Genomic DNA, 23,607 nt, shown 5'->3' with positions numbered 1-23,607 from the left:
TTAAAGATACTTTATTAATCCTTTGCAGGAAATTACATTATTGTTACCAGCAGCAGACGACAGCACAAGACCACACACACGCATCATCCACAAAAATACACAATAACAACAACATTGCACAACCCGTTAAAACATGTGTAAGTGTATGTATTTTATTCCTCATCCCTGTTTTATCTATTTTTTTTAAATTTTTTTATATATTTATTTACTCAACTTTTTTTAAATGTATTATTAGGGCCCGAGCCAGTGACAACGTCACAGGGAGGACCCTATTGTAATTCGACATGCACATTAGTCAACGTGCCAGCCGACGAGTAACAACAAGTAAGCAAGCAAGTAACCAAGTACTGCATAGACCTGGCAGCAAAAACCCCAGATATTGTAATGTTTATTTTTTTTCTTATTCTTACCCAATTTTAAACGCAAATACGGACCCCTGAACATGCTCAAAAACTCACGATTTTTGGCACGCACATGCAGACAGGCAAAAAGTTTTGTCTGATAAAGTCGTTAAAAATGGACTTGCCAAAATGGCTAAATAGCGCCCCCTAGAAAGTTGGAAACGGCGAGCCCCACTTCTGTGTTTCACCTACATGCATGAAATTTGGTGGGGTTATAGAACATGGGGAGACACACAAAAAATCCTCTTGGAGCCACGCCCTAAACCCAACCGGAAGTCCGCCATTTTGAATTGAAATTTTGACGTATTTGGACGAACTCCTCCTAGAGATTTCGTCCGATTGACTTCAAATTGGCTATGGACCATCGAGATGCCATGCTGATCTTATCTTGTGCTCCGCGCGTCTGTAGGTCAAAGGGCGTGACTGCTATGATGCAAGACATTTTGGCGACTGTTCGTGTTCGGCGCCGTTTCACTTCGAACGGCTCTCACGCCGACATACTTGATCGTAGCCGCTTCAAACTTGGTGGACATGATGATGGGTCCTTCCTGAACAATCTGACATATTAACTTCCCACGTTACTCATAGCGCCCCCCGGTGGTAACAGGAAGTCGACACAGATTACGCTAACATGAATTAATCGTACATAGTTCACCCCAGCAACTTCGTTCCACTTCTGATACATGTGAAACAAATCGGTGAAGCTACATTATGAACGCTTTGAGGCTACGGCTAATTGCCCCCGTGTGGCGGCGCCACGTATTGCGGTCCATCAGAAACGAACTCCTCCTAGGGGTTTCGCCCGATCGACTTCATATTCGCTACACATCATCCTCAGACCGCCCTGATTACAGCTTGTGCTCTGCAGGTCGGTAGGTCAAAGGGCGTGGCCACTGTGGCCGCCGCCATTTCTGATGCCTCGCCATGCATACACGAGCTGCTCTATCTCCCATGTACTTCGTCCGAACTGCTTCAAAATTTATGTACGTGATCAGACACCCGCCCTCTACACCTCCATTTGATCGTACGCAAGCTCGCTCAAGTCGCCCCCTTGTGGACACAGGAAATGCCATATTTTACATCGACATTGTCCGATTTGCTCGAAACTTCACATGTGTGATGAGGTCACGACCCAGAACGCAACAACCCACATCCCGTTACTGCCCCCTGGTGGACGAACTGTAAACTTGCCGTAACTCCATCGTACATTGTCCGATTTGCTCGAAATTTCACGTGTTTGATGAGGGAACGACCCTCTACTAGCTGCCGACGTCCGGTGGCGCGCGGGGGTTTCAAAGAGCGCCCCGGGGGTGGCGGGGACCGGGGGGTCGTGGGAGCGAGACGCCGAGTGGCGTGGAGCGAGGGCCCGTCATAGCCGCTTGCGGCTTTAATTATTATTGATATACTATATTTATGACTATGACTATATTTTATAATTTACTCCATCATTGTACTGTCCTTTCATATTTGATGTGCTGTTCCACATGAATGTATACCTTGTTGGTTTTGTACATACAATATTTGCTAATAAAGTAAAAAAAAAAAAAGAAAGAAAAAAAGACTGTGCATTAAAATCCCAGACACGTGGTCTCTGTCAGTAGGCTACCTGAGGTCCCAGAGCCTCCTGGACTTCGATCTGGTGCTTGGCGGCCTCCATCCGGCGCTCCACCGCCTGCCGTCCCTCCTCAAACTCCTTCAGGCGTCCGGACAGCTCCTCCAGCTGGGAGCAGCGGCCGTGCAGCCGCTCGCCCAGAGCCTCCACCCGCCGGTTCAGCTGGGCCTTCTCATCCCGCACCTGCAGCACGAAGTTACATCACATCAGGGAACTCTAATACTTTTACTTCATTTGGGACTTTTCAATCATTTTACAGACACTCTAAACCCTTTAGGGGTCTGAGCCTATTTTGTTTTTGAATACTTTTAATTTTGCCATTACTGTACTGTATAAACCACATAAGAAAATGTTTCACGTGCCCAGGTTTAGTATCTTTTTTTTCCAGCACAAGTTCACCTTTATGATCTGATCATTATTTTTACACTTTAACCTACTTTATTAACACATTGGGCCCGAAAATCACCAAATACAAATCTTAAAAATGTACCCTCACCCCCTGATCCACATTAGACGTCTCTGATGTGTTCATCAACTGATTTGACCACTTGTTCCCGAATATATGGAAATATATATTCTATAATATGTTTTGTGTTTTCAAGTTACAACTATCATATCTTCTTTCAAAGACAAAGAGAGTTTAAAAACTGCACTTTCGATGGAAGTTGACAGCAGCGCTGCAGGTGCTCTCGTTTCGTTCTTACGGCGCTTTGAAGACGCCATGACCCCAGAGGGTTAATGCTGGTGACATTCAGCCTAACTCACTAAACTCATTGAGTGTCAACCACGTAATTTCTCGTTTTTTTTAATTAAATTATGAAACTAGACACTTTAACACACCTTTATGTGTAAATTTGGGGACTCTACGACGAGCAGAAATGAAATAGATGACGATAAAAACTCATGACAGCTCTATTCTACAAAAAAAGCAGGGATTTTGGTGAAACCCAGCCATGTTTAGCTTGACTTTTCTCAGGAACAGAGGCACGTAGAAACAAACAGTTTGTGGCCATTTGAAGCATAAAGTTTCACCTTTCAAATGAGCCACTATGTGTGTTGGTGGCAATAATATAGAATACACTGTGGCTCTACAAATATCGTCAAAAATCGTCTAAATTGCCGATACACTTGACTAAAACTTAACTAAAGGAGCGCGGCACTCAATGAGTTAATAAAGCAGATAAAGTGAGATTTATATTTATTTAACGATGCACCAGACTGCGCACCTCGTCGTCTCCGATGCAGCAGCGCTCCAGCAGCTGGTCTGCGGCCGTGTTGAAGGCCTCCACCAGCGGCTGCCGTCTCTCCAGGTCCAGGCTCAGCGCCCGCGCTCGCTGCAGAGCTTCGTCCAGAGCGGCCGAGTCCAGCGCCGGCCGGATGTCTTCGTCCTTCCCCTCGCAGTCCGACAGCCAGGGGATCAGCTCCGCCTTGTGCTGCTGGTAGGTTTCCGCTCTGCCCAGCGTGCTCTTCAGGCGGCTCTCCCGCTCCGAGACCCTCTGGTTCAGCCCGTCCCAGTCCTGTCTCAGGGAGGCGAGGCGGGACTGCAGCGTGGAGCGCTCGTCTCCGCCCGCGGGCAGCGTGGCGAGCAGCGACGCTCCCTCCGCCTGGATCAGCTCGTAGGAGCCTCGCTGGCCGGCGATGGAGCGCTGCAGCTCGTCGGTCCGGGCCAGCAGCGAGCGCACGGCGTCGGGCCGACAGGGTAACGAGTCGGAGGAAAGCTCGCTGGGGTCGGACCGTTCGTCGAGCCACGAACGCAGCTCCTCGAACATCTGCTGGAACTGCTGCGTGGAGGAGAGCGCGGCCTGCAGCTGGGAGAGGCCGTCGGCTGCAGCAGAGCAGAGCAGAGAGCACGGATTAGTGACATAAACACTGAGCCAGGACCCTGTTGTGTTTATTTCTCTGGATTTTTGTTAGTCGTAATCAAAACAAAGTTAAAGCTTCACGGATCAAGTTAATCTCCAACAATTCTCTGTGTGTAGAAGAATCACAGCTCCAGCAGAAAACACTTCCATAATCAGGGTTCCTACAGCTTAAGCCAACTTAAATTTAAGACTTTTTTAAAGCCACTTGAAATGAAATTTAAGACCGACTTCACAATAAACACAAATGCAAAAACAAAACAAAAAACGTCACCACATCTATTACATAGGGTCAGGGACAATTTTACCCACTTTCCTATGTGGTCCAAGGTAAAGTGACTGCTACATGAATGATTGGGGGGAAAAAAAACTGATTTGGGAGCTGGTGGCGGTAAGAAATTTAGCGTTGACGGCCGCCACTAACTTCTCCATGTCAGAATATTACCAATTATTTTGAGATTTGAGACTAATTACAACCATAAAATACCACTTACCGAGTGTTAAAATTTTTAAGACGTTTGAAAAACCGATTTAAGACATTTTAACGCCAATTAAGGCCTTGTTTTTAGATTAATGAATTCAATGCCTTTTAAGACTTTTTAAGGATCAGTAAGAACCCTGATAATGAGACGAGGATGTGAAACCCAGACCCAAACACCGACCTGCTCGCTCCTCCAGGCTCTTCAGCGGCGCGCTGACGCTCTCCAGCCGCTTGCTCAGCTCCTCCTTCAGGTACGGCTCGGCCACGATGGCGCTCAGCTCCCGGCAGAGCGCCCCGGCCTCGGCCAGCTCGCCGCGCCGCCGCTCCAGCTCCGAGCGGATCTCTCCGGTTTCCTGCAGCCGCCGCTTCAGCGCCTCGGGCTGAGCGCTCAGCGACGCCTGAGCATCCAGCCGCTCGCCCAGCGCAGAGACGCTGGAGGAGAGGTCTCTGAGCAGCGCCTGCAGGAGGAGGAGGAGGGGGAGGAGGTTATGACACTGTTGTCATGGTGACGCCCTAACATGCAATTAAACACATATGTGACCTGATCCATCAAAATGAGTCACAGTGACCCAAATTTAAAAGTTGAGATTTTGGTATCAATGGGAAGATTAGAAAATAAGCTTTAAAATGATACCTCTCTTTCACTCTCTTATTCTGTTCTAAAACCTGAGAAAATTGCAGTTAAAGTTTTTGCCAGTGACTCTGGCATCTGTTCCTGTACCACGTGATTACACGCTCCCTATACTGTCCCTTGTTGTCATAGAGGCAGCATTCAATGACCGTCGGAAAGCGGAGAATCCCGCGATTCAGATGCAGTTTACAGCTCGTCTCTATCATAAACGGTTCAGAAGTTGTCATGTTTTGTTGATGTTTTGTAAAACATGTGCAAGCGTTGTGTCGTTGCTACGTTCGGTTTAGCATCGATGCTACGTTCGGTTTTCCAGTTATTAGTTATTGTTATTATTTATTTTTAGATATTTATAATCTGTTTTTATCATATGTGTGTGTGACTGATTCTTCTGTGAGCAGTTGACCACACCTGAATTTCCTTCAGGATTAATAAAGTAAATCTATCTATCTATCTATCTATCTATCTATCTATCTATCTATCTATCTATCTATCTATCTATCTATCTATCTATCTATCTATCTATCTATCTATCCATCTATCTATCCATCCATCTATCGTTGCTACGTTCGGTTTAGCATCGATGCTACTCGGTTTAGCCATTTAGTTTAGTCATTGAATGGTGCCTCTAGGACGAGAAGGGACAGGTACAGAAACAGATCTGTACCTGTCCCTTCTCCTCATAGAGGCAACATTCAATGACCGTCGGAAAACGGAGAATCCCACGATTCAGATGCAGTTTACAGCTCGTCTCTATCGTGAACGGTTCAGAAGATATTTCATGTTTTGCACCGATGCAACGCTCATTTTCAGAGGGTTTAAGTTCCAAGTCAACTTTAATCATCATTTAGCCTACGTGCCTTTTCTCAATTATCTGGACTGTGAAACTTTGGGAGATTGTTTTTGAATGTCATTGCTTTGAAATTAGGGCAATTTTTTTTTTTTTTTCTATGGGTTTTCCACGTTATCAGCTGATTATCTAAAAACGGGCTCATTTTGATAGAACGGGTCACATATAATTGATCTCATCCTGACCTGGTAGCGCTGGCTGGTCCCCTGGGCCTGGTCGATGTGGTCGGACCGCTGCGTCAGGCGGCCCGTCAAGTCTTCCCACTGCTGCGAGATGGAGCCCAGCTCGGCCCGGACCTCCGCCAGGTCCTTGGGGTCCTGAGCGGCGCCGTCGCTGCTCTGGGACAGAATCCCCTCGGCCGACTGCGTCAGCTGGTCGAACTGGGGCCGCCGGGTCTCGAACTCACGCAGCATGAACTGGAAGTGAAGAAACACACACATTAATATAGATAGATAGATAGATAGATAGAACGATAGATAGATAGAACGATAGATAGATAGAACGATAGATAGATAGATAGATAGATAGATAGATAGATAGATAGAACGATAGATAGATAGATAGATAGATAGATAGATAGATAGATAGATAGATAGATAGATAGATAGATGGATAGATAGATAGAACGATAGAAAGAACGATATACAGATAGAAAGAACGAGTAGCTTATCCTACTATAAATAAACAACTTCAACAACGATAGAAAACGATAGAAAGAATGATAGATAGATAGATAGAACGATAGATAGATGGATAGATAGATAGATAGAACGATAGATAGAACGATCGATAGAACGATAGAACGATCGATAGAACGATAGATAGATAGAACGATAGATAGATAGAACGATAGATAGATAGAACGATAGATAGATAAAACGATAGAACGATAGAACGATAGATAGATAGATAGATAGATAGATAGATAGATAGATAGATAGATAGATAGATAGATAGATAGATAGATAGATAGATAGATAGATAGATAGACAGAACGATAGATAGAACGATAGATAGATTTTTTAAAATTTGTTTTGATCATTCTTATGTATTAAATAGTATTAATTAAGAGCGTCATCTATTTCTACAGATCTGTTGTGGGGGTTTTTTCATGTAATTTCCTGCAAAGGATTAATAAAGTATCTAATTTACCTCCATAAGTTTCTTATCAGTTAATTAAATCATTTTAGACTTTTTAATTTAGTTTTTCTGCACCTCATTATCACTCTTCTCTCCCTTGAACTGTTTCTTAAATGCTCTTTCTCAGTTTTACCTTGTCTTGTTAAACACTTTGCACCTGTCCTATAAATAAAACTTCTAATTATTATTATTCTAAAAGGAAGCAGTTGGATGAGAGTGGATGTGAGTCGTGTTACAGTACCTGTGCTTGTTGCCTCTGTGTGTTGAGCATGTTGGGGTCGATGCTCAGCGGTCCCAACACGCTCATCATCAGCTCCTTCTCCCGCAGCCACGGGCCCAGCTGATTGGCCGACGAGGCGAAGCTGCCCAACCGGTCGGCGCAGGTCTCCAGCTCCGTCTGCCTCTGAGCTGCCGTCTGATTGGCCGTCTGCCAGCGCGACTCTGCAAAAAAAAACACACACACACACAAAAAAAAAGTGTGTTTTTTGTCATCAGATCAGTGACGGTGATGAAATCTGAAATTATTAAACAATAAGACTTTCTTTTTTCTTTTCTGTCTTCCCTCCTCCTCCTCCTCCTCCTCCTCTCTGACTCATGTTCTGGGCATCCTGCAGTGTGTGTGTGTGTGTGTGTGTGTGTGTGTGTGTGTGTGTGTGTTATGAAATGAAGAGGTATAAAAGCCTCCGTCTTGGATTTCAACCTTAAATATTTCGGTCTCAGTTACCTCACAGCGGCCGGTGGTAAAAATATCAAGTATGAGAAAGGAACAAATGGATTTGACAGGAACACGTCCCACTCTCTCTTTCTCTCTGAGGATAATATTGATCTCTCCATTTCTCTGAAGAACTAACACACACACACACACACACGCTCTCTCTCTCTCTGACAGTTTTCAAAAACATGCCTCAGTAAAAACAACTCATCCTTTTCCCTTTTTTTCTTTTCAGTTTCCATCCTTTTATTGTTTTCTCACATTTTTATAGAAGAGCGGTGGAAAGACTGATATTCACATTCCTCTCGGTTGACGACTCTTCATATTAAGATTACGTTACATCCAACCTGAACCCCATAATGACCTCGGATTCTTACACAATCTTAGAAATCTTCATATCTTCAATTTAGTTTCTTCACAGCGGATTCAAATGCTCTGGGTTTTTTTTTTTTTTTTTACGTGTTCATTCTGAGCCGTTTACTATTCACAGAGGCTTTAACCTCTGACATGTTGCACTTCAATGTCTTAATGGTTTCATCCTTTCGATGTATGCATTTCATATATATTTCCTTCTCTTTATTATTATTCCAACTCATTTTACTTTTTTTTTTACCTTCACGTCAAATATATATATATTTTTTATCATTAAAGCTGATTTTATGTCTCTTTATGTGAAGCACTTGGTGCAGGTCATTTTGTTATAGCACTTTTCACACATCTCAATTTGTTCATTATTATTATTATGTATATATATTTTTAGAGTAAAGTATCACTGTGTAATATTTTAACACTAAACAAACATGGTATATATAATATATTTTATCTTCTCAAATAATTTAAAGTGCAGAACAGTGTATATATTTTATATTTTTCTCTGCACACACCTCCCAACATTCAAGACCATGCTCAAAACACATTTTTATACTGTTTTTTTGTGTGTTATACTGTTTTATTGCTGTTTTCTAATTGAATTACACTCTGACTTTGCTCTATTTTATGATTTTTAAAGTGTAAGTGTCTTTGAGCATCTGTAAAAGCGCTTACGAAAAAAAAAAAAAAAAGAAATTATTATATTTTTTGTACTAAACTATATAGTGCGTCTCTATTTTACGTTTTATATCTTTACTCTTGCTGTTTTTTTGTTTTTTTTACTGCTGCTGTAGCAAGTGAATTTCCAACATGTGGGATAAACTGAAGTCTCTTATCTTATTGTGCAGCAGCAACTAAACAGAACAGTATCTCCAGTAGCTGTGTAGCCGTAGCCTTCATTCACATTTATGTTTTTTTCTTTGTGCATGTGCTTCAGCTGACTCTGTATCACTTCTCTCCTCTTTGTCCCCTTGCAGGCCACCGTACCTATCTCTTGCAGCTGCTGCCTCCAGCTGTCGGCCTCTGGAGAATCGGGGTTGTCAGCTATCAGTTTCCTCAGCGTGCTCTTCAGCTCCTCCACCTTCCCAGAATGCTCGGCGAGCTCCGACAGCAGCGCCTGCACGGGGAGACGATGCAAATTAAAGATAGTAAAGACCACTGTAGTCTTTACTCTCTGGTAAACTGGCCATCACTTCACACCCGCCGTCAGATCCACTGGCTCACTCTCATTTACAAGACCCTCCTTCAACGTACACCCCCCTACCTGTCTTGCTTGCTGCACTGACTTCCTGTCACATACAGCACTCGGTCCTCTCATCTCATTCTGTTAACAACTCCTAAAACCAGATCTACATCCGGCCTTGCATCTTTCCAGTCAGCTGCTGTCTCTGACTGGAATGCATTACAACAACACCTTAAACTGGATAACTTCATCTCCATCCCGGCCTTCAAAGACGCCATCTCACACCTTTTTACAGATTCTTGCAGCTGCTTCCCTTCCCCACTATTTAACTATTTAACCCTTTTCCTCAGTTTTCTGCTTGTTGCATGCCCATACCTGCCGCTGTCGGCCTATAGGCCACTTTCTGTGACACACTGTTGGTACTAATTACTGAAACCAACTCTGTCTTTTAGTGTTTCTATGTTTGTAAATAATCCTTACTGATAACCCTGTCCCTTACCCTCTCTCAACTTTTAGGCTCTCTAAAGAATCCTGTAATGTCTGTAAAAACCTTGGCTATTTACTCTTTTATGCTTGTAAAAATCTTGTCTTTTTATGCTTGAATATCCCTGTTATTAACTTTTATGGCTTGTTTTTTTGCTGAATGTTTGTATAGTTGTGCATATTTGCTATCGTCTTTTAACCTATCTTTTCTCCCTCACAGCCCCCCTCCCCCTCCCCTCAAGAAGCTTATGTCTCATCAGGCCATCATTGTAAATAAGAACTTGTTCTTAATTGATTCTGCCTGGTTAAATAAAGGTTAAATAAATAAATAAAAAATGTATGCAACAAGTCGAATACATGAAGACGAGTTTAGAAGTTTAGAAAAATCCAAGTGGGGCAGTTAAAAGTGAACCGTCCTCCACAAGGACGGTCGGTCGGTGTGACCGTGACAACCAGAAGCTCCTCTACCTTTGTAACTTTGTTAAGAAAGGTGCAATACAAATAAAGTTTATTATTACCTTGTTCTCCTGGGCCTGCGCGCGGACGGCCTCGGGTTTGGAGGGCGAGGCGGCGCTCTGGCCCTGTTTCAGGCTGCGCTCCTTGTTGCTCAGCCAGCTCTTCAGCTCCTCGGCGCCGTGCCAGGCCTTCTGCCTCAGCTCCAGAGCGGCGTGCTGCCGGCCCAGACGCTCCCTCAGCTCGCCGCCCAGCGCCTCGTAGCGGCCGTTCACGTCCGACACGGCCACCTGCAGCTCCGTCAGGTCTGAGGAGGAGAAACAAGATGGCTGCTCAGCTCAGCGTGGACTCAGCTCAGCTCAGCTCAGCTCAGCGTGGACTCAGACTCATACGGAGCGTTGGTAACACTTTACTTGAATAGGTGTTCATAAGATTGACATAACACTAGGGATGTCACGATTATACATTTTCTTGGTACGATTATTGTCAGAGTAATAATCACGGTATTACGATTATCATGATTATTATGCATTCATTAATTTCACAACACTATAAATGTGTAAAATCAAATATAGTCAAAATATAATTACATTACTCATTGTTTACACAAAATATTTCAAGTTTCTATTAATATATGACCAATTATTAACCCTCCAGGGGAAGTGTTTGAAATATTCAGGTCATAAATTGTCATCAATACCAAATTTACGTTTATTTTAATAATTTTTTGTTTAATTTTGTTGTTTTTTTTAAATACAAACGACACGCTAACATTTAAATTCCTATCAATTCAATGTTACGTTAGATAAATGGACCAGTATCTGTGCATTTACCTTTATTTTGGCGCACATCTGCCGATATGGTTCTGACATAATCTTTTTTGGGAAGTGACGGTATTTAGGAATCTTTACGATTATTCATTGTGCCGTTTAATACCACGCTTAATTGTGAAAACAAGTAATCGTGACATCCCTACATAACACTGTCATAACCATCAATGAATACTTATGACTGCTGTCGTTAAGTGTCATTCGGTAAGTTATGTCACTTTTAATGCAAAGTTGACATTGTTTGAGATGTTTTTGTTCTGACAACTTGACATAAAGACAATTTAAACTGTCATAGCAGACCTAATGGCCAAACTTTAAAAAATGATGTCAAGTTCTCATAACAAGGAACATCTCAAACAATGTCAACTTTGCATCAAAAGTGACATAACTTACCGAATGACACTTAACGACAGCTGTCATAAGTATTCATCGATGGTTATGACAGTGTTATGTCAATCTTATGAATACCTGTTCAAGTAAAGTGTTACCGGAGCGTTTATCAGACATATCAGACATATTTAACAGTGACAGATGTTTTTGCATGAACAGAAGCCGACAGAGACACGACGGCATCACACAGAAACAAGGAACAACAGCGTTCAACATTAATCACAACCACGGGAATGTCCAGTTTTAAAATGAAACTGAGAGAAGCTGTGTTTGGTCATAATATTATGTTGCAATAGACGACTATTAAATTAGGCAATCATGTTAAGTTGAATTCAAGCATGTTAATACACCTGCGTTATCTCACGTATACTCTTCTATAATCATGTAACTATTTTATCATCATGTAAAAAAAAACGGTATTACTCCTCCTGATCATGTCATGTCTATAATCATGTAACTATTTTATAATCATGTAAAAAGCTATATTATTCCTCTAGATCATGTTAACTCAGTGTGAATGCTGAAAGCAACACTATTGTTCTTCTGTTCGCCCATTTTCTTCCACCTTTTTACGGTCTTCTTCTAGTCCTTCATACTTTGTGCTATTTCAACAATTCATACATCAAATCATGCAGCTTTTTCTGGACTTTATCGGAATTACTTTTCTCTTTTCAAATATTCATACTTTTTGCAATATTCAACTATTTCTGATTTTTTTTTCCCCCATAGAGAATGCATTGTCTTCAACAGTCTTCAAACTCTTCAAATCATCTTACTTCTTTCAGTCACTAAAGCTTCACCATACTTTCTGCTAGAGACTTCATTCAAATTCTAAGCTGTAGACAAACTTTTTAAGTGTTCCTCTATGACTCAGCTTATTGATATCTTCAACAGTTTCTGATATTTGGCAGTTTTAAAAGCATTAAGTTTTTTGACAAAATCCAGCTTTATAATGGGTGTGTGTTGCGTCTAACGAGCAGAGCTAGAGTGGTGACATTGTCAGCCAGAGTGGAGAGAGGCAAAAAAAAACATTCTAGAGTTTTTCTGTCTAAACTGTCAGCACGGCCACAAATTAAACTCTAGACACTTGATTTTTTTCCAGTTTTGTAGCCACACTTGTCTTCTGGCTAAAATTCTGGTCAAAAATGCAAAGAGACTTAGATAATAATTTAAAATATTTTTTAAATGCAGCCAGGGAGCTCTCTGCTCTCATTCACCCCAATGCATTTTTTTCACAGCAGCAGGAGAAGGAGCTCAACTTTGTAACTTGCTGTTAAGTGCTTTTTAATTCGTTTTAATTCACCAAAAAATAGTCACAGGCCTAGAGGCAGAGTGAAAGTCCATGACCATGAGGTTGTGGGTTCGATTCCTACCTCGGTCAAACATTTGTAAGGTGATCAGTCACTGCTTGCACTATTTGCTAATTCTGCAGCAGCTGAGCAGCGTTCAGCTGCTTTCAGCATTCACACGCATTTCCATCAGGAAATGCTACTTTATCTAGTTTACATTGTACTACTAAATATGCATTTCTATAATCTTGTTAATATATTCAGGATAAATGATTTTATGTAATTCTTTGTATAAACGCTGTATTGTTGGAATAAGTGTTTGCTTTAAGGTGGAGTCGACCCCAGGAAGAATAGTCTCCATCTTTATGTAGACTAATGGAAATCCAAATAATACAATAAACAATACAATCTCTTCATATAAAGGATGTTATTGTGTTTAGTTTTAGATCTTGAAGCTTTAGGTAAGACAGAGCTGCAGGAGGAGGAAGAGGAGGAGGAGGAGGAGGAAGAGCTCACCTTTGCAGGTGTGAATGCCATTGACACTGCTGGGACCTGAGGAGCCATTGATTTGAGGAGCACCTGGGAGAGAGACACACACACACACACACCTGACTGAGACACAGTGATACTACAACACAGTTACACAACCACACAGCAGAGAGCAGCGATGGACCCACAGCTGACAGACAGACAGAAGATAGAAGATGATGAAGATCTGAGGAGAAACAACAACAGACGCTGGACAAGAAGCCGTGGAAACAGACGACAGGAGCAGACTCACGTCAGATCTAAAACAACTTGTTCTCTGATCCATCAAACAACCGACTAAATCTAGACATGTTTTTTGGTGACTTCCAATTTTATTTTCATTTTCGTTTTCTTTCTTTTTGCTTATTTGTGTGATCGTCTTTGTCCTTTTCATATTTTGTTATAAATTATGTATGAATGAAGAGTTTGAAAAGAGTTTGAAGAGTTCATTGCAAAAGCAGATAACTAATTTGATAATTGATAAATTATTTTTTAATTATTATTTACACCAGTCAAACCAAAGTTGAGTGGCTTTGACCAAGGAGATGAGACATAACAAAACAAAACAGATGTAGCTCAAAAAAATAAAGCTTTATTGAAAACAACACTATGCAAAGAATAATTCAAAAGCATCATTTTTTTCAAAATGGCATTTATCTGCTTTTGCAAATGAACTCTTCATATATAGAGAGATAGAGATATCTATATATGTATAGATAGATCTTATCTGCATTGTTCCAATGTTCTTGGACACATTTATACTTGTAGATTCATGATTCTGTTCACATCTTTTCTGATAAATGAAAAAACTATTTATATATCTACACATATATCTATAGATTTTTTACATCTATATCTATATGCAACATAAGAATGAATACTGTAATAACAGGGAGGATTATTTTCCGTGTTCTGGCTCCTCACTTGTTTTTCTGAGGTCATGTAACTTTATAAACCTCCTGCTGCCTCTCGCTCCGACATCATTCCTCTTACAAATTTCCCCCAAACGCGCCTGTAAAACGGTCTCATGTGGAGAATAAGTCATTGGAACTGAAGGGAGGAGTGTGTGTGTGTGTGTGTGTGTGTGTGTGTGTGTGTGTGTGTGTGTGTGTGTGTGTGTGTGTGTGTGTGTGTGTGTGTGAGGACAGCGTGTGCTCTCACCAGTTTTGCTCTGCGGAGCGGTGACGTCGATGATGAGCGTCTCCAGCTCCGAGCCGGTCTTGTTCAGCTCCTGGACTCTGGAGCTCTGAGACTCCCAGTCGCTCACCAGGTCCTGAGGGACGATAACACACCCGGTTATAGAGAGCCGAAATAACGTCGCCATAGACCAGAGTGGCTTTTTTATGCAAATGAGAATGACTGATGCATCCTGGGTAATTTAGGGGCAGCTACCGGCATCCCTCCATTGAAAAGTTCAGCCTAACTGGCTTGACAAACTAACTAACAAAAAGTTGTCTATTAACAGGCTATTTACAGACAACACTTAGCCAAAACCTCCCCGGTGATTCCACCAAATACGTGTAGATGTCTGGGTCAGACATGTCTGGCCACTGTGTGGAGTCATTGATCACTGTGGGAGGCTAAAGGAGCATACCGCTAGATTCATTCATTGTAATTTTTCAAGATAGCGTGAACGGTGGGTTTCAAAGAGGGAGTCAAAATAATTATGAGACATAGTGCTACAAAAGAAACAAAAAATAAAACATTCAGATTGATTGTTAGTTAGTCTACGCTCCATCAAAACACAAAAAGCCACTGAGTGCAATTTAAAAATGCCGGGCGCTGCCCCTAAATTACCCAGGATGCATCAGTCATTCTCATTTGCATAAAAAAGCCGCTCTGGTCTATAGGACCTCAATTCGAAAAAAATCTCCATACAAATGAAAGGGAGTCCAAGTTTTATTTCGTGATCCATTTGAATTGCGCCATGAGAAAAAAATATGACCTCTACCTGTTTAAAACACCACCGTTCATGAAGAGAAATCAGCCGTTTATCGTAAAACGGAAACAGATGAATGTATTTAGTGTGAAGACCGCTCTACGGACTACAGATCTGGTGTCCCACAAAAAATACGTCACCAACTGACACGGGAAAGGAAGGACGCCATGTGGTGACGTCACCTACGCCACCTGGAGTCTCTATGGTTACGGACTCTTCGGAATTTTATTTTCAATCAATCAATCAATTTGTTTATTTCGGGCATGTCAATTTAAATCATCATCATCACACTTCATCTTAGTTCAAGTAATACAATACACATGGCCGAAAGGGAAAGCGGGAGAAGCAAAAGCTTATCTAGTCCCGCCCCCATTACCCACAGAATAAAAATATTTATCATAATCTTTTCTTTTTTTTTTTTTTTTACATTTTGATATAACATTCTTTTACTTATGACATTTTGACATTTGACATTTTACAATAGTTTTACAACAAACTGCTGATTTCTCGGCATGAAACGTGATGTTTTAAACAGATAGAGGACATATTATTTTCTCACGGCACAATTCAATCGGATCACGAAATAAAACTTGGAGAGAGAAAGAGAGACTTTTTTCAAATTGAGGACCCATGGCGCCGTTACTTCCTGCTTCCGCCTCGGCACTCTTATATCGCTATAGTGTCATTATGTTATAATAATGTTATAGAATGATTTCTCCTCCTCCTCCTCCTGCTCCTCCTGCTCCTCCTCTCCTCCTGGTTACCTGCAGCTGCGTGACTCTCCTCTGCAGAGCCTCGGTGTCCAGGTTGGCCTCTCTGGGCGGCAGCTGGTCCTGAGCCGACTGCAGCCAGCGGAGCAACGAGCCGGAGAGACCACGGAAGAGGAGCAGCTGCTGCTCACAGGCCTGGATGGAGGAGAACCTGAGGAGGAGGAGGAGGAGGAGGAGGAGGAGGAGGAGGAGAGAGGAGAAGGAGAGGGGGGGGGGAGGAAGAGGAGGAGGAGGAAGAAGAAGAGGAAAGGGAAGAGGAGGAGAAGGAGAAGGAGGAGGTGGAGGAAGAGGAGGAGGAGGGAGGAGGAGGAGGAGGAGGAGGAGGAGGAAAGGAGGAGAAGGAGGAGGAGGAGGAGGAGGAAAGGAGGAGAAGGAGGAAGAGGTGGAGGAAGAGGAGGAAGAGAAGGAGGAGGGGGGAGGAGGAGGAGGAGGAAGAGGAAGAAGAAGAGGATGAAAAGGAAGAGGAGGAGGAGGAGGGGAAATAAGGAGGTGGAGGAGGAGGAGGAGGAGGAGGAAGAGGAAAAGGAAGAGTAAGAAAGGAGGAGGAGGAAGAAGAGGAGGTAAAGGAAGAGGAAGAAGAGGAGGTAAAGGAAGAGGAAGAGGAGGAGGAGGAGAAGGAGGAAGAGGAGGAGGAGGAGAAATAAGGAGGTGGAGGAGGAAGAGGAGGAGGAGGAGAAATAAGGAGGTGGAGGAGGAGGAGGAGGAGGAAGAGGAAGAGGAAAAGGAAGAGTAAGAAAGGAGGAGGAGGAAGAAGAGGAGGTAAAGGAAGAGGAGGAGGAGGAGGAGGAGGAAGAGGAAGAGGGGAAAGAAGAGGAAAGGGAAGAGGAGGAGTAGGAGAAGGGGGAAGAGGAAAAGGAGGAGGAGGAGGAAGAGAAGGAGGAGGGGGAAAGGAGGAGGTGGAAGAGGAAATGTACCTTTATTATTTCATTTTCCAGACAGAGTAAAGCAGTAACAGGATTCATCTTTTACAAAACCCCGTTTTTAACCACAAGTTTTTTTTTTTAAATTTTTTAATTGTAATTTTCTTTATTTTCCGGTTTTAAATACAACGAGCCACAGGATTTAATTATTTTATTATCTGGGTCGTCATTTCAAACTGTTTCCTGTATCTTAAACCATTTTTTCCTGTCCTGCACTTTGTAACTTTGTTTAAAAAGGTGCTATATAAATAAAGTTTATTAATAGGCTATTATTTTTATTTTTACATTATAAGCTCTGTAAAATAGAAACACACATTAACATCATGGCCTCTCTCTCTCTCTCTGTGTAGACACAACAGCTCTGGCACTGAGCCGTGTCATTATCACGCTGCTATTTTCTCCTCTGCAGGGGGTCGGGGGCTGAGAGTTAATACGAGGAAGAGGGTTAGACGTTTATAGGACGGACAATGAGCCACGTCCACTCGGCCTTTATTTATATTAGTTCACAGAGTTGTTGTTTAAATCAAGAACAGGACAGTTATTATAAATCTCCATTTATTATTCATCATTTACTCAACAAACTAAAGAATAATCCAATAAACTAAACCAGTCTGATGGTATTTATAAAGCCTCCTCCTCCTCCTCCTCCTCCTCTATGCTGACAGGCTTCAAGTGTGGCTATTCACTGATATGACATCACACGGGGTCGGCATGGCAACTGGTGAAGGATACGGATTTAGAAATGAAATTTTGGAAACGCCACGAGCAGCAGCAGCAGGTCTGAGTCTGAACCAGTTGTCTCAGTTAGTGTGTTTGGAGGTTTGTTTTACTCTGACTCAGCTGGTCTGGGGTCAGAGTGACCACGTCGTCCAACTGTTTCATCACATAGGACCAGTCAGATATTATTGTATATAATTCAAGATCAGACCCTAAACAGCTTTGTATCTGGCGCCCCCTAGTGGCTGTAATGGTGAACTGCACAACTGACTAAAGAGGAGCAATAAAAACCAGCTCTGTGAACTTTTATTTCCTATTTACAACAGTAGGCACTTTACTCCATGCATTTTAAAAGGGATAGTCCAACATTTTGGCAAATTGGCCCATTGCCATAATCCCTATAGTCATAGCAGTAGGTTCGTTACCTTTAATTGTCGGTGCAAGCTATTTTTAGAACGGCGGAGCAGAGCCGTGAGCTGCTCAGAGCTATGCTACGGAGGCTCATTATGGGATTTCTTGGTTTCCTTCATCAAACTCATCAAATACACAATCCAACAACTCCAAAACGCGTAAATAGAGGTAAATGCAGAGACTGCTTGATGAAAAACTGTCCCTGAAGGCAACGTGCATCAGTGGTTTAGCATGAATTTCCCTCTAAATCAACTCTGTGTGGTAACGTTGTGTTATTATCTCATAGCGTGGTGAATGTGCAGCTCACAACTTGTCCACCAGAGCGTTATTGTGGAGTTGTTGGATTGTGTATTTGAGGAGTTTGATGAGGGAAACCAAGAAATCCCATAATGAGCCTCCGTAGCGTAGCTCTGAGCAGCTCGCCGCTCTGCTCCGCCGTTCTAAAAACAGCTTGCACCGACAATTAAAGGTAACAAACCTACTGCTATGACTATAGCGATTATGGCAAAATGTTGAACTATCCCTTTAAAAATAGCACTTTATGACATTTTCTGTTGGATAAATGCACTTTAATATCTCACCACTCTTGTTCCTTCCGACTGATGCAACTATTGTGTGATGTATTATATTTGTATTATGCTCATCATTTGTTTTGTTTTTGTCTCACTGTAATTTTATTTGTGGACGGTGGGACTGCAGATGGAAATGAGCTCTTGAGCTAAATCTGGCATATTTACAACTAATTATTTTTTGGGGGGTGTTCATGAATATACAGAGTACCATTACAAATAAATTAATGAATGAAAATGAAAGAAATAAAAATGCCGGCCTCATATATTGGTACCTCTTGCTGACGTTGGCCTCCAGTTGGCTGAAGTCGTCCGACACTCCTCTGACGTTATCCAATAAGCTCTGAGTGTTGCCGAGCGCCTGCGAGTGGCTGAGCTCGGAGCCCAGGTTGGAGAAGGACTTGAGCTGCCCCGCCTCCTGCTCCAGCTCCGACCGCACCTCCTAAAGGGAGAGAAGAGACAAGACGCACGTGGTGAATAAACAGAGATAAAGATAGAAGTACAGAAGTGTGGGGAAACACGTACAAAAGTGTCATGCACCCCCTGTTCACACTTCAAAAAAGAGCCGTAAGGATTCTACACTCTGCCCAGTACAGAGCACACACACAAACCAGTTGTTCATCAATGCAAAAATCCTCAAACTACACGACTTAATCAACTACAACTCTCTGCAGATTATGTACAGGGCTGCAAACAGGGACCTTCTGCATAACTTACAGTACAAGGTTTTTTCATTGTGACACACAATCTGAGAGGAAGTATGTTATTTAGGCAGAGGAGAGTGAGAACTAGGCTGAAACTACGCTTTTCTATCTCAGTCACTGGTGTCAAACAGTGGAACAAACTAGATGATGAGGTTAAAAAAAATCAAGAAACTTGTGGACTTTTAAAAAAGAAATACAAAACTCTATTCTAGACTATTATAAATTGATTTAAACCCAGAGAAAGGGGTTTAACGTTATTCTGCTGTTGTATCACCTATGCTAAGAAAGAAACATTGTGATGAAATGAATGTATTCTGAATGGTAATCAGGGCGGGAGCTGATGAGCTTTATGCTTCTCCTGTTTCCCTTTCGGTCATGTTGCTTGTATTGTGTAACTGAAATTGTGTGTGTTGACAATACTCGCACTACCGTCTTTTGCACTTTACTACTGCTTCTATTGTGCCTTCTACTAATTTTTTATCACTAGTTTAGCTTAGTTTTTTTATTCATATTTATTCTAGATTCTAGAACCGGCCCTGCAGAGGGTCCAATCTGGCCCTCACGATGAATTGTGAAGTGAAGTGTGAAAATTTGAAATTGCACATATTTTTATCAAGAAATTTCAGGTGGTTCATAATATGTTTTGTAAAGGGATAGTTCAGTAACTGTAAACATTTTATTAATGTACTAAAACAGAGGAAAATCTAAATTTTTAAAATATATTTAAAGGTTATTACGCTATTATTTTACAGGTCCGGCCCACTTGAGATTAAATTGTGCTGTTTGTTGCCCCTGAACTAAATTGAGTTTGACATCCTTGGTCTAAGAGAAACACAATTTAAATTCTCTTATGTCCCGTACATATTGTGGAATTGACAATAAAGCTGACTTTGACTTTGACTTTGAAGTCTGATTCAATTAACATGTCCGAAATAAATGAATAAATGAATGAATGAATAAGTGACCTCGATGGTTTGTCTGTAGTCGTCCATGCTGCGGTCGGGCTGGCCCGCCGGGCTCAGAGCCTTCAGCCGGGTGTGGGTGAAGGCCTGCAGGTCGGTGCCGAGCCGCTCGTAGCTCTCCAGTCGGGGCAGCAGAGCTCGGAGCTCGGCCTCGCGCTCCGCCTGGCTGGCCTGCGCCGCCGCGTAGCGCTGCGTCAGCTGGTCCACGGCGCCCTGCAGCCCCGAGGCCGTGGAGGCGTCGGAGCTCTGCAGCAGCTTGGACACCGAGTCCCGCGTCGCCTCCACGCTGCCCTGACGGGACAGAAGCTCCTGGCGAAGTTTCTGAGGAGGAAACAAAGACAGAGGAGGCTCAACTTCTCACTAGGGATGTCACCATTACTTGTTTTCACAATGAATTGTGGTATTCACAATTCAACCAGACATGGTGAAGCAGCATTTAGCTGTGATGCTGCACACAAGTGGAACAAACTACCAGCAGAACTGAGATCAGTCCCAACTGTCAGCACTTTTAAATCCAGGTTAAAAACATTTCTCTTTTCACGTGCTTATAGCTGAGAACTTAAAACTTTCTATCTAAATCTACTTTCTTTTCTTTTACTTTTATTTGCTCGTGCTTTTAACTATTTCAAACACTTCCCCTGGGGGGTTAATAATTGGTCATATATTAATAGATACTTGAGATATTTTGTGTAAACAACAAGTGATTTAATTATATTTTGACTACATTTGATTTTACACATTCATAGTATTGTGAAATTAATTAAAGGGACAACGAGGAGTTTCTATTTGGTTATAAAAAAGTCTCATATTAATGTGGATGAATCTACGTTACCACTTGTTACTGGCTCCATTTTAGATAAATCTATGGTTTTGTCTCTATGGTTATTTTGTTATTATTAGTGGTGGTGGAAATGCTGGGCGAGCCGACTAGCGTTCTTTACTTTCGGTTTCGTGGCGAGTCATGAGAATAACGCCGCCGAATCACCGTTTATGGTGGGAACTACGACGGTATGTGATCGTCTTCCAACCTCTGACTTTAATTCTTGATGAATGAAAACATGAGTCTGTCTTGCACCGGTCAAAGAATTTCACGGTGCGGAGGCTCATAAATGTAGTGTGGAAACACTTCGCTTTAACAAAACTCCTCGTTGTCCCTTTAATGCTTAATGATCATGATAATCGTAATACCGTGATTATTTCTCCGACAATAATCGTACCAAGAAATTTTATAATCATGACATCCCAACTTTTCACATTTTCTGTCGTCCTACAAACTCCTGCATTTTCATTTTTCCCGTGGGAACTCTACCTGATTCTGGGTCAGCGCGTCCTGAACGGCCTGAGCCGTGGGCTCCACGGGTCCGGGCTTCAGCACCAGGTGGTCCAGCCAGCCGAGCAGACCCTTCAGCCCCTCCTGCACGCTGACCGACTGGGCCACGGCCGTCTGCAGCTGCTCCGCCCGCTCACACACCGAGGCAGACAGAGAGCTGAACCGCTTCTCCAAACCATCTGGAGAAATGAAAAGAAAAAAAAAAATTAGTAACAAGTGGAAAGCTTTAATCTGAAATGGGAACGATACTACTAATTAGGATATATATTATGTACAGTTAAGGTCAAAATTATTAGCCCCCATGCAACTTTTTAACATTTCCCTAAAATAATGCCCAATGTTAGCAATATTCATAAAATTTTATTTAGTAAATCATTCATCAATGATATGACCCCATTTTGGTACACTTTGGAATGTGAAATAAATATTCGAGATTTATTTATGAACAATTTGGTAAAAATTGAGATGGTCAAAATTATTAGCCCTCTATGGGATTTTTTGCTTGCTTTTTCTGCTAACTCGGTTTGAAACCACACCTGAGCAGTCAAAAAACACAAGATTTCCAAAACTTTGGAGCGCAAAATAATCAGAGATGTCAACAAGAAACCCTGGAGCTCTGCAAAGACGATTGTTGCTGAACTGGCTTCATCTGGACATGATGTTTCATGCAAGACTGTTGTGAGGGATCTTCATCGTGGTGGACTTAATGGTCATCGTCCAAGAAAAACCCCTTTGCTCTCACGGCAGCACATCAAAGTCGGACTGAACTTTGCCAGAGACAATTTGAAACATTAGGGTGAGTTTTGGAAGTCTGTGCTTTGGTCTGATGAAACTACACATGAGCTGTTCGGGCATGCACCACGATGAAGAGCCCTCACAACAGTCTTGCATGAAACATCATGTCCAGATGAAGCCAGTTCAGCAACAATCGTCTTTGCAGAGCTCCAGGGTTTCTTGTTGACATCTCTGATTATTTTGCGCTCCAAAGTTTTGGAAATCTTGTGTTTTTTGACTGCTCAGGTGTGGTTTCAAACCGAGTTAGCAGAAAAAGCAAGCAAAAAATCCCATAGAGGGCTAATAATTTTGACCATCTCAATTTTTACCAAATTGTTCATAAATAAATCTTGAATATTTATTTCACATTCCAAAGTGTACCAAAATGGGGTCATATCATTGATGAATGATTTACTAAATAAAATTTTATGAATATTGCTAACATTGGGCATTATTTTAGGGAAATGTTAAAAAGTTGCATGGGGGCTAATAATTTTGACCTTAACTGTATGTATGTGTATGTGAATGTATGTGTTTGTCTCCCAATATGTGTCTCCTACTGTATGTTCCTTGTTTTTATCATGTGAAGCACTTTCAGCTGCCGTGGGCATGAAAAGTGCTGTACAAATAAAGCCTGATTGATTGATTGATTGATTGAGATATACTTGTAATGTGTGATATTCAAAAATCCAGATCAAAATAAGAAGAAGTCTTAGTTACCTGCAGCACAGAGGATGTCCACGGCTTTGAGGGACGGGGCTTCGTCGGTGCTGACCAGGTCTCTTCCTGCTCTCTTCACCTTCTCCAGCTGCACCGAGCGCTCGGCCAGTTCATCCTGCAGCAGCTGACCACACACACACACACACACACACACACACACACACACACACACACACACACACACACACACACACACACACACACACACACACACACACACACACACACACCACACCACACCACACAAACTCAATATAAAACTCAGACAATGTACATTCATATTTTCCATTTCAACATTACACATGTTTTATTTTTATTTTTTTTCCGGGATTAAGTTACAGGACTGGATTTAAAGGGATAGTTCAGCTGTGAGAAGTTTCAGAGTCCTCCGTGGCTTCTCTGAGTTACGGGGGGGGGGGGGGTCCGCGCAGCAGTATTTGTCCATATAATGGTTGTGAATGGATACCAACTTTCTTCGTCCAAAAAGACACACCAAAAAACATCCAAATACCTCCATAGTGCTCGTATGTAATGTCCCTCTTATATTGAAGCCCTGACATGAGAAATTGTTCCGAAAAAAATT

The 23,607-nt window shown here is 42.1% G+C and overlaps 1 protein-coding gene across 1 annotated transcript in view; it reads right to left on the bottom strand.

The window, feature by feature from the left end:
• LOC310993737 (microtubule-actin cross-linking factor 1-like) overlaps nt 1-23,607 on the bottom strand; it is a 207,296-nt gene that overhangs the window by 110,337 nt on the left and 73,352 nt on the right. Inside the window, exons 44-57 of the mRNA XM_083982185.1 lie at nt 23,025-23,148; nt 21,510-21,709; nt 20,204-20,521; nt 18,810-18,976; nt 15,912-16,068; nt 14,370-14,481; nt 13,197-13,259; nt 10,237-10,478; nt 9,040-9,169; nt 7,213-7,412; nt 6,017-6,247; nt 4,535-4,811; nt 3,240-3,838; nt 2,008-2,196 (exon numbers count right to left, since the gene is read on the bottom strand). Coding sequence (XP_083838311.1) covers nt 2,008-2,196; nt 3,240-3,838; nt 4,535-4,811; nt 6,017-6,247; nt 7,213-7,412; nt 9,040-9,169; nt 10,237-10,478; nt 13,197-13,259; nt 14,370-14,481; nt 15,912-16,068; nt 18,810-18,976; nt 20,204-20,521; nt 21,510-21,709; nt 23,025-23,148 — 3,009 coding nt within the window. The remainder of the gene's footprint in view (nt 1-2,007; nt 2,197-3,239; nt 3,839-4,534; nt 4,812-6,016; nt 6,248-7,212; nt 7,413-9,039; nt 9,170-10,236; nt 10,479-13,196; nt 13,260-14,369; nt 14,482-15,911; nt 16,069-18,809; nt 18,977-20,203; nt 20,522-21,509; nt 21,710-23,024; nt 23,149-23,607) is intronic.

The sequence above is a fragment of the Trachurus trachurus genome (assembly GCF_905171665.1).
Source record: "Trachurus trachurus genome assembly, chromosome: 11".
Lineage (NCBI taxonomy): Eukaryota > Metazoa > Chordata > Actinopteri > Carangiformes > Carangidae > Trachurus > Trachurus trachurus.
This window is presented reverse-complemented; position numbering and strand designations above follow the sequence as displayed.